General features: G+C 41.2%; 1 protein-coding gene across 2 annotated transcripts in view; it reads left to right on the top strand.

Annotated features, from left to right (window-relative positions):
• PIGN (phosphatidylinositol glycan anchor biosynthesis class N) overlaps positions 1-11,537 on the top strand; it is a 224,123-nt gene that overhangs the window by 195,231 nt on the left and 17,355 nt on the right. The window contains exons 23-27 of one of the 2 annotated variants that reach the window (XR_002098336.1): positions 774-860; positions 2,775-2,830; positions 3,839-3,879; positions 5,350-5,423; positions 7,758-7,800. Coding sequence is in view for 1 of the 2 variants with exons in the window: in XM_019521634.1 (XP_019377179.1) it covers positions 774-860; positions 2,775-2,830; positions 3,804-3,879; positions 5,350-5,423; positions 7,758-7,800 (336 nt within the window). In the remaining variant the exon portion in view is untranslated. Of the gene's footprint in view, positions 1-773; positions 861-2,774; positions 2,831-3,803; positions 3,880-5,349; positions 5,424-7,757; positions 7,801-11,537 lie in introns of both variants that reach the window. The other variant, XM_019521634.1, reaches the window with a different exon arrangement.

The raw sequence follows: 11,537 nt of genomic DNA, 5'->3' as shown, positions 1-11,537 counted from the left end.
GAAGAGCGTGGCGCTGCCCCAGACCCTGAGTCCACAGCAGGAAGCCTGCCCCCCATGCACAAATCTGGTGGGACATATGCCCCCCCGGGGTGCACACAGCAGCAGGGAGCTGCCTCTGCCCCTGTGCCTCCTAGACAAGCTACCTGCAGCTCTGTCCCACTCCCTGGCCCCAAGGTCCCATTCACCACCCTGTCTGGGCAGCACCCCCAGCCCTTGCCCCACTCGTTCCCTCACTGGGGGCTTCAGTCTGCCCCCCCACCCCCCTTCCTTCTCCCATGCCCCTTCCCCTCCACAGACTTACCTGGAAGGCTATACTCTCCATGCTGCCTGTGGCTGCACTCCTGGCCACGTTCATGGCAGCTGCCCCCATGTATGCGGCATCTGGAGGCCCTGGCCAGAAGGCACAATATATTTATCGGTGACATTATCTGCTACACTGGCCAAAAAAAGCCAATAGCCAACTCAAGACATGACCGATATATCAGTGCACCTCTAACAATGATAAAACTTTGTGTGAAATATTTTCTTATGAAAAGGTTCAGCAGAAATTCCTCCTAGTTTATTTGATCATTGTATTTATACAGTATTTTTCTGGCAAATTCTTTAAAGCACAGTGAAACTGTGGGAAAGGTTTGCAGTCTTCTTCACAATATCTCTCTGGCTACTGTGGTTCGGTAGTGGGTTAATTTCTCATTCTTTCTGCTAAAAATGTTCTTGGCATCAAAGTGAACCAACTGACATTATGTATTGATTTCTTCTTGCTGTCTTCGCAGCTGGCTATTTTGAACTTCTCCTATAGTACTGATATAACTCAGTTTCGACAACTCCACCTGGATGACACCCGCAGGTCTTTTTTCTTTGTATCCTTTTGCTGTGTTCAAAAAGTAGCAATTATGACACAGTAATTTGCAGTGCAGAAATTGGGTACTTTGAAAGGTTCTTAATCTGGCATTTCTGGTCTGCCTATTGCTGTATTCAAATTATAGTTCCTGTATTCAAACTGAGGACAATATCTGATTTGTGCAATGTGTGTAAAATTCTAACTTTCTATATATTCCAGAAACCAAAATTGTCCCTGGTAACTTCTTCCTTCTTGGTTTGTGAGGATGGTAGCTGTAAGAGTTCGATATGATTTGCCACTGGGGAGGTGAGGGAGATTTAGCAGCTCAACCAGGGGCTTTATCAAATAGGTAAGGGATAATAGGCAATTTCATGACTCTGATGGAAGGTTTCTAGGAACAGTTGGCAAGGACAAGGGTTTATAGTGCAGCTGAGTAGAGGGGTAAGGGGGTATCAAGAGTAATGGCTCCATTTTTTAATTTTAACAGCGTCACAAGAAACTCACTGATCTTTACCCAGAAATTCAAGCATGCCTCTTTTTTTTTTTAAACCAATCTGGGAAGGATGGACTAGAATGTCAGAGCATCCAAAATTTGAATCAGGAATATTAGGAGGCCAGAAGAAAATCAAGGAAGCTTGATGCTTCACTTAAAGAGGCGAGTCAGATCAAAGGAAAGGGACCAGATGGCTTGCTGGGTGCAAAAAAGCTAAGTTTGACTGGGGAAGGAGGGTGCTTGAAAAATAAGTGCATAAATACATATAAAATGGAGAAATTTAATTTGAAAATTTATGTCATAAGCAGTAAAGTTTTCTTTTTAAAATTTAATGAAGTTTCTATTCTTTCTTGACCAAAGGTCTCATACAGAGTTGGAAAACGTATTAGTCACTTTGGTTATTTGAAAGTGTTTGTTTAAAAAAAGGAAACTAAAATGTCTTGAAGCTCCAATATAGCCCAACTTTTCATCTAAGCATCTCAGTATATTTAGTTTTGTTCCCAAAAAACATATACTTATTTTTACTGAGACAAAGTCCAATGAATATCTATTCATTTTAATATATATTTAAGAAATTACTATAAACAGCAGTGTTTGAAAAAAGAATCCTTTTCAGTTGGCAATCTAGCAGTACTACTATGAAATTAGATTGTGTATTTGTAATTTAAGAATATATCAAGATGCCCAGTTAGGGCTTGAGAGCTGGCCTGTACTGAGGGGCCTTAGGCCTTTATTAGTCTGATCTTGCAGAAGGAGATTCAGATTGCATATGCTTAGCATCTTGATTAAGCAGCAAACCCAGTCCATTATGCTATTGGGCTTTTTTCCTGTTTGTTAGAGGTTTGTAGTTTTTTATAAAACTTTATTGGAAGAATTGTGTTGTATTGTTAGAGTGCTGGATTACCAAACCTGAAGCAACATGCTGTGCTTGGGAGAGAGAACTTTATTTGCTGTGACAGATTCAGAAAACATTGCTTGGAAAATCTGTAAGACCCAAGTAGACAGTTATGGGGAACTATTTATGCAGGGGTCAAAAAACTCTGGGTGCTATACATGCACGCTTTAATGTGCATTAGCTTATTTTAATGCTCATTAAATCCTCACTTAAAAACCATGGGTGCCTGTATAAGAGCAGACTTGATTAATAGAGTTTGCTGCAGCACGGTAATTACCATGCTCCAGCAGCCTCCTGTGTCTTGTGTACCAGTGTCCCCGTGCTTAAAAATGGCAGCAGGGGCTCTTGAACTAAAGCTAATTTGGGATCTGAAGTGTAGTTTTCTATTTCTAGTTGTAATAGAATTGAAGCAACCTTGCTTCTTATAGTGCCAGACAGGACTGGTGTATGAAACAAAACCCTTCAGCAGAAAAAAAAAATCCTGGTATTTGGATTTGATCTTTTTATAATAACTTTTATTATGCACTTTCCTTAGCCACATCTAGGTTTTCTTCATTGTGACAGCCTTTTTTGGTACTGGAAACATAGCTTCTGTCAACAGGTAAATTTAATTGATTCTGTTTGGAGAAACTCTGTGACTAGGGACACAAATTACACATAAACCGGTGTAAGTGATTGGAAACTGGTTCAAGCCTGTAACACAACAGAAGTTCAGTGCACATACGCTGCTTTCAAAATGGTTGAAACCATTTTAAGATGAACTTGAATGGATGTAGTACCAGACTAAACTGTTTTAGATTAAATTGGTTTATTGAACTTCTGTCCCAGGTCCCTTCCAGATTCAAATGAACTCATAGTCCCCCAGCATCCCAAGATGTTTTGCACCTCCCCTCAGAGAGTGGGTGGGCTAGCCTTGCCCAGGCTGCCTGCCCTAGCCAAGCAGAGAGATGTGCTGTAGTGCCCTGGCTTCTGGCCTGGACCACTGTGGGCATGTGCTTGTACATCCGGAATCAAAAGTGAATGTCTGTTCACTTGCTTTATAGGTTCAATCTATGCAACTCAGACTAACCTGCAAAGACTAAATTGATTCAGCCTTGGGCCTTTTGACTGTCTGTACTTGGCTGTGTGCAGATTATAAGCAGGGCAAAAAAGACTTTCAGGAACATAGCAGAAACAACATGTTTAACAAAACAGTCCAATACACCCAAAGCAGTAGTGAAGTAGTAATTGTTATTACTTAGCTTCTGTAATATGTTGTCTCAAGGTCCAGTACTTCCAGCAAAGCAGTTGTCTCAGTTTTTGTTGGTATAAGTTGAGGGAACCCATTCCCCTCTGGAAGAGTTGTGTAGCTTGAAGAATTCTGCTGGGAGTGATTAGAAAAGAATGCTGAGATATCAGAGCCTTTTATAATGCTGCATTTGAGCAAGATAAGGGTAGCCTGAATGCTCGGATTCTGAACAAAGTATATAATGTCTTATTAGCAAGAGAAATGAAACTGCCTGCTTTTTTATGACAAACACTATTGCTGAGATACATTTTAATAATCTAATTTTATTGTTTTCACGGTTCTCTAGTTTTGACCCAGCTTCTGTATATTGCTTCCTGACAGTATTCAGTCCCTTTATGATGGGAGGCTTGCTGGTGTTGAAGGTTAGTAATTGCATGTTAGTGTCATTTTTCTCAAAGAACAGCTTAATGACTACTGTGTTTGGCATGCAGGAATTTTTTTTTCTGTAGTTTACAGTGTATAAGTATTTTTGAGAATCATTAATATTTTCATCAGTTGTTCAACTCTCTTTGAGATTAAATATACCTGAGATTTGAACCCCCCTGTTGCCATACATGGTTGTACTTCAGTATCCAGAATACATAATTGGCCAATGATAATTATATTTTGTTACATTTAAACAGAATTGTTTTATCTTGTAAAATCGGATAAATAATCAAAGCACTAAATTTATTCCTTGATGTGTAATACTCTCATAAGTTAGTGAAATAAACATTTTTATTCTCTCCACCTGTTCAAACTGTATGAAGCAGACATGTTAACTTTCCTACTGATTTTTGTCATTGTTTTGATAAGCTAAATGTATCTGATTTTAGGAAATGGCCCTTCTTAAGACTGGCTTGCCCATGCTGTTATTTCCTGTTTGGTGGCAAAGTGTGGCAGATTCTTTTGATGTCTGATATAAGAGTCATTTAGATAGCACTAGGGGAAACAGGACAGGAAGTCCTGTTGCTACATTTGTTCTTGTGATGAGAGAGATTTTACCCTGCTAGGTTTGCTCCCAAGAAGCAAAGTAATTTTTTTTTTCTTCATATAGAGGAACAACCAGAGTCTGCCACCCAGCTTTGAGTGCAGAGCTGGTAGATGCTGAAGAGTACTGACCCTGAGCAGGACCACAGCTAGACGTTGCCTGCTTGTCCTAGATGTACTTTTAACAAAAACCCAGCCTTTGCCTTCCAACACATACAAAGACAGGAGCTGTGAAATGGCATATTTAGTCCTTTTCTAAAAGGGTCTACTGCCTTGTTGATATCTTTCTTTTTTAAGAAGTGTGAAGCAAATCTGAATGTGCAAATGCAGTGCTCACACTTTGAGGGTTTTGTACTTAATTCATTAAGTCATGCACGTTTGCTTAGTTTGTTTGTGGAGAGGCAGAGTGAAATATGTTTTTGCTCGTTATGTCTCCATCCAGACTGAAATCACCTAACGTGCTGGGAACTGCCTCATAAAATATTGCATATAAATCATTCTCAGTTGTAGCATTTGTGGAATAAGGCAGGACAGGCCAACACCACTAACTACATCTCTCTACTCATAGAATAGTCATGCTAGAATAGGTTAAATGAAATTAAGATCACTAGTGTGTTTTAATTATGGATGTTTTTCACTGCGTCTAAGCCTTGACCATAAATTGTAGTGCACGCAAGAAAAAAATACGAGCAAGGAAAGAGCAGAAAATCATTTGGCAGAGAATATATGCTCACTAAACTGACAATGAGGTGTCTCATAATAGCCATTCCGAAAGCATGAATTTGTTTCCACTAGTGATGTTCTTGTAGGCTGTTCTCTTAATGTTGTTGTAAGCTTTAATGTAATTTGTGTTTTTTAAACAGGTTATAATCCCTTTTGTTCTTGTGTCTTGTGCTTTTGAAGCTGTTCAAGTCACAACACAGCTATCTTCTAAAAGGTACAGTAGATGTTTTACTGTGGTAGTGTCTATGGGTTTCATTGCAGTGATCAGTCAAACAGTGTTTCTGAACATTGCTGATTAATTAGTAAGGATGTGACAAACCCTGCATCAGATTCCATTTGTATGCAGATCTGCTCACTTTAAAAGAATTTGGAGTTGTCAAGTCTCAGTTCAGAAAAAAAGGTGGGAGGCATCACTCTGCTTTTCTCAATTTTTCAATTGGGACTGGGCAGTTGCACCCGTACAAGATGCACTATTTCTAATGCTACCCCAGGCAGATGCTCATACAGCCACTCTCACTTTTTCTTTAAATCTTCCAATGAAGGAGATTCTACCAGTTCATGGGCAATTTGTTTAGTGTCTTGCCATTAGAAAGTTTTTTATGTGAATTTAAACCTGCCTAGTTTTTTTTGTGTTATGCCTTTTGAAAAGAAGACTGGAGGTATAATTAAACAAAAAAAATAGTGTAATTGTAGTATGTGTATCCTACCTATGCTAGTTTCACCTGGCTAGCATGGGTAACAAAAGCAGTGAAGATGGGGCAGCACAGGCTTTAGTTGTCACGAAACAGAGCATTTACCCAGAGTTCCTGAAGAGTTAGCTGGTTGCTAGAGGGTTCTAAAACCTGTTGCTATTTCATCCCTCCTTTTGTTGCCAGTGCTATCTTAGGTTAAGCAAATACAGTTATGCTTGTGTGCTCTACAACTGCACCTTGTTTTGTTATGTAGGTGTATCCTGAGATTAGCATTGGCTGCTTCTCTTGAATGATCCAATATTCTTTTATTGAGCTTGCTCATCCAAGAGACTTGTAAACAGCGAGGGACAAAGAATTCAGCAGACTTTGCCCGTGCTCTTCATCGAACCCTGTGCTCCACTCATGGAGATTCTGTTGCTTCCAAGATTATTTTTCAGATTCTCTCCCTGGCTTGCCAGCAGGCAGATGACTTCAAGCCTTCTGGAACGAAGGGGATTTTTTTCTGTGAAATCCTTCTTGTGATCCAGAAAGATATGTATGATGTCCCTATCAACAGGGGAGTTCTCCTTTAGTCTGAATTGTTCCCAAACTCCCTGTTAGGTAAAAGGGAGGAGCCATCTCTCCATATGGGCCCTAATCCCAAATTTGTTAATTTAGCCCAGAGGCTATTGGATATCACAACACTGTGATGTTGTTGGGTATATAGGTTCATACTCAGCATGGACCAGTTAGAGAAGTGTTTTTGTTGCATTCTTTTTAATGAGGCATAGTTCATTTACCCAGGAAATGCTACAGAATTGGGCCCAAGGTCATCTTCCTCGTAGGAGGAAATCAGCTGTGAGGTGCCACCACTATATGTGTCCATATCTTTGTAATATAATATTTTCTGACGAAGTTTCAAGCTGCCAGTTGATTATATTTCATACTGACGGCACTTACAAATTAAACAATTACACTTAGGGACTTGTCTGCTGTTGGTTCAGTTGTCTGTAGCACTGCTGTAGTGGCAGTAATAGCTAACCAGTTTTTAACGAGTTGTAGCTCCTTTTGTGTGAACTAGAACTTCCATAGTTTAATGAAAAGAATAAAAAAATGGAGATAAAAAAGCTTCCTTAGCTCAGCATGCTTCCTTTTAGTCCATTTTGCTGGGATCTACTTTCCCAGAGGTTAGTAATCCTATATACTAGTACGTTTAGTATTCCTCATGTCTCAAGGGACTTGGGAACATTCCACAGAAGTTTTTGGAGTTTCTGGAATACCTCTTATCCAGTCAAAGATCTTTAGAAAAGTCCAGTTGTGCTTTTAGCAGCCCTCCACCCCATAAGATTGGTTTGTCAGCAAAGAGCTGATTACTTATTTGAGCAAGGCAGGGGAACTTTTATGCTCAGTAGCCTTTTTGTCATTTGTGAATCCTGTGGACCTCTGTGGGCTTAAATTACCAAATAACCTATTGCTGCCCAGAGCAAAATTCACCTGTTATGTAGTTGTAATACCCTCTATCAGGCACAGTGGTTTTTAAATTTTTTAATATTTTAAAATGCCAGCAGCACCTACCATTTGACAGACTGCTCATGCTTGCTGGCAAATAGCTCTAATTTGGGCTACCAGTTTAAAAAATGGCATAATCTTGAAGTCACTTTTTCAGAGCAATATGGTGAAATTACATGCTTCAAATGTCAGGTGTATTTCTCCTGTTATGCTTTAACATCCCTTGCAGAGTACATAGAAATTATATATCATGGATTGAAAGGCAGCCATATGGAGTCATGTCATTTTATATTTATGCTTGAGGTTTTAATAAGCTTTGTAATAGTGTCTGAGGCTATAAATAATTATGATCTTTCTCTCTTTTGCAGCCTTTTCCTCATTGTTCTTGTCATTTCAGACATTATGGCTTTGGTAAGCTAATGTTGGACATTCTGTACAAATAAGATCAAGAAGCAGAGCACTCTTCTAATTCAATCTAGAGATATCTGAATTAGTTTCAGACTTCAAAGTTTTTAGAACTAGAGCAGTGAGTTGAATCAAAGCCCTGGCATAATTTACAGATAACTCACCCAGTCTCTACCCTTTGTATATCCTGTAATGAATGCTTCTAAAGCAGCGTGATTTTTATTACTTTAGCTCTTTTGCTCTGTTTTAATGTATTTCCTATTAAATATTTGGGGAACTTATGAGAGCAAAGGAGAGTGCTAGTTTTATGTGGATGCTGGAGGTAGGTAGTTCATTTTTCAGCAGTTTTCTTACCTGTTTTGAACCAGGAGGTCTCAAAATTATGGGTGGTGGGGAGGGTACTTAAACTGTTCAAAAGGTGTGGGAGGTATTTAATAGTTGCCCTTTGTGTGAGTAAGGCTGAAAAATCCACTTCACAAACTGTAGTTATAAGGAAAAATCCAATTACAAGTTAAAAAAATATACTTGAACAGTGGCTTCAAAAATAGTTGTACATTACCATGTTTTGCCATGGCCTGAGTGGGAACTCACTTGGGCCCTCTCTACATGTGCAGGTAAAGGCGCAATTGGATCTAATGCCCAATCCACACAGTTGAGCCTCCTGCCATGCCACACATGAATGGTGGGAGGTGGGGTTGTGCGTTAGAACTAATTGTGACATTGCGGGTGTAGGAGGAGCCCGATCCTGCGTGCCGCCTTTACCTGTAAGCAGCAGACATCCGTGGCTGGGAGCCCCCTTTCCTGAGGGAGCTCCTAACCATGGAGGCTATGCACAGCCAAGACCAAGAGTCCCTGCAGCTAACAGGGCTCTGGGTCCTGGCTGCACTTGGTATGTATCCAGGACTGAGAGACTCCACAGCTCATGGGGCTCTGGGAGCCAGAGCCCTGTAAGCTGTGGGATTCTGGGTCCCAACTACATGTGAAGTGTAACCAGGAGCCAGAGCCCTGTCAGATAAGGGACTCTCAGTCCCGGCTACGGGTGAAGCACAGCAGGGCCCAAGATACTATGTGTGTCTGGGGGTTTCATGCACCCCTGATTCTTGGGGATCATGGTAGCCACTATCCCCAGGGCTTGGGGGTTAACCGCTGTAGCTGGGAGCCCTGTTGGCTGACAGACTACCAGATGCAAGGGAGATCTTGCTGCATATGTAAATTAAAGCTCGATAACAACCAGCTATAAAGTTAATACGCATTTTTGAGGTCTAACTTTATAGCTGGTTGGAACTTTTTATTGTGTGATATCTGCTCTGCATGCAACCTGGTCTCGAGGTAATTGCACAGTTAAACAGCTAATTGTGCAATACCTGTAATGTGTAGAGAGGGCCAGAAAGAGATAGTTGCTGTAATTGTGCTCTCACTTCCCACATACCCTTTTGGAAGATTTGCTTCAAAGTTATAAAACATACCCTTTGTGTTATGCTCCTGCAAACAGCATCATGATTTGTGCGATTCTGCCATGTAAAGCAAGAGTGTCAAGTTCCCTTAGCTTCCTGCGATCCAGATCCAGACCATGGGGAGTGTAGTGGGCCAGCTCTGGCTCCACCTCCAGGGGTGGAGCAGACAGTGACGGTTTTAACTGCCGGGGGTCCCTGAACTACAGGGATTAGCATAGCCATCACTCACCTCTCCACTGCCAACACACATCCCCCATCAGGGCATCGTATGCCAGAATATGCAGTCCAGATCTTTTGATGTTCAGACATAAGAGAAATAAAAGGCACAATTCCTTACAGAATGAAAAAGAGGCTTGGTATAAGGGGCCTGGAAATATCTTTTTGTTTTAACAGATCTCTGAGTACATGAATAATAGTGGTAGTAAGTTAAATAGAGAAAAAGATTAAAATATCATTGAACCACACATAGGACTAACAAAATCAATTTGGTTAGATCCACTTGACAAAGTTAAAGTAATCTTCTTTATATAGTAGACTAAAATGGTCTTTAACTTGTATCTTCTTCCACTTAAACTTCTTGATCTTAAAAGTTTGGCGAACACTTATCTGATATACAAAGTAGTGTTAACTGCAGAGTCTTGGCATGCAATTTTTTGCAGTTGAAGACGGTGTAGGTGCCACAAATTTTCTAGGTGATCCTTTCAGTGGACTGAGTTCCTCATATACCTCACTCTAACAGTTCCATGGATCAGCATTCTGCTGTTCTCTTTCTTGAAAGTATTATTCTGTTTTTAAAATGTTAGTATCTGTTCATTTTTGAAGTAGTTTTTGAGGGTTTTTAAGGCTTGCTATGTAACTCTGCCCAGCAACTTCAAATTCCCCTTTTCAAGTGGGTGATGGTCCTATTTTTAATAGTGTGCTTCTAATTTCTGAGTTATCCTTTAAAAAACAAATGTAAAGTATGTGTTACCTAAAGCCACTAATTGCAGAAGTTCTTGTTGGGCACTTCAGGCTGCTTTGCATGTGTGAGATGGGGAGGAGTGGTCCAGAAGGTCAGTGCAAGGCATGTCATGTTTTGACTGATCCCAGATTTCTGGTAACATGAATCCCCCCCACCACCTTGGATGGCAGGGCATTACCTACCTCTCTTTGCTGCCACTTCCCAGCCTGAGTTCTGTCTGAGTAATTATGAAAACCCTCCTGTGTGACCTGCCTTCATGGGTATGAAATGGCCACGTAACCAGGGCTGTCTTGGTCCACCCCAAGCCATGTATTTCTTTTTGCCAGTTTGGGAGAAGAATTGAGGCACGTTTTTATCCTTTGACAGGAAAATAGGGAAGTGTTGGAAGAGACTTGACTTTTCTTCCCAGGATCTTGTTTCCTATAGGAGTAAAGGTAGAGAGCAGGGACAGTATACTGGGTGGGTGTGGAGCAAGGTTTAAGGGACTGCATCTCATAGCAGAACACTGAAGAGAATTGTACCCATTTTTAGTGATGTGAAACAGGTTCTCAGACTCTTCTTTCCTTGACTCCAAATCATGTACACTTTTTTAGTAACACTATATTGTAGGCTTCATTCTTTCTTCTGTTTCAGTCATATTTCCCATGGTATTTGACAGGGGTCAAACTTGGGGCTGGGACTCATGTTGGCCCGCCCGCCTGTCTAATTAAGGCAGTCTGCCCAGTCTCGCCTGCCAAGATTTGCTGTTTCTATGACTGGTGAAAATGCAGGAGGCTGCCCATTTTAATACCCCAATGTCAGGGGACACTGTACATGACCCCAACCTCCCCATACCGTGTCTCATGCCTTGCAAATGGCATTCCAAAACAAGTATTTAATTTTTTACCCAAACTTGGCCTCACCACGTCTGAGGACTTACCGGGGTCTCCCTCTCACCCAAAACTCAACCTCACCATGTATGAGGAATTACTGGGGTCTCAACTCCTGTTCAGCCTCCAGCACAAACTCAACCTCAGGCATTTGTAGACTGACCTTAGCCCCTATCCCCCCTCACTGGTACTTCAGTTCATTCCCTCATACTAGAGTCTCTGGGTTATAAATCCGTTTTAAGTCTGGGCCAAACTCAGTCCTGTGTTTGACCTCTTGCATTCTGCCCTTGGCTGGGCCACACGCATACCACCTCCCTCTCACTGGGGCCTCTTGCACTGCACCCTCTCTCACCAGGCCTCTTTCATGCCACCCTACCTAGGGCCACTCTCAACCTGCCCTTGCTCCTCTGAGTGACCCCATTGGCCCATTGGGCTTTACTACTCACATTCTGACCGGCG

The sequence above is a fragment of the Gavialis gangeticus genome, unplaced genomic scaffold, assembly GCF_001723915.1.
Source record: "Gavialis gangeticus isolate Ggan-Ray unplaced genomic scaffold, GavGan_comp1, whole genome shotgun sequence".
NCBI classification, from domain to species: domain Eukaryota; kingdom Metazoa; phylum Chordata; order Crocodylia; family Gavialidae; genus Gavialis; species Gavialis gangeticus.
This window is presented reverse-complemented; position numbering and strand designations above follow the sequence as displayed.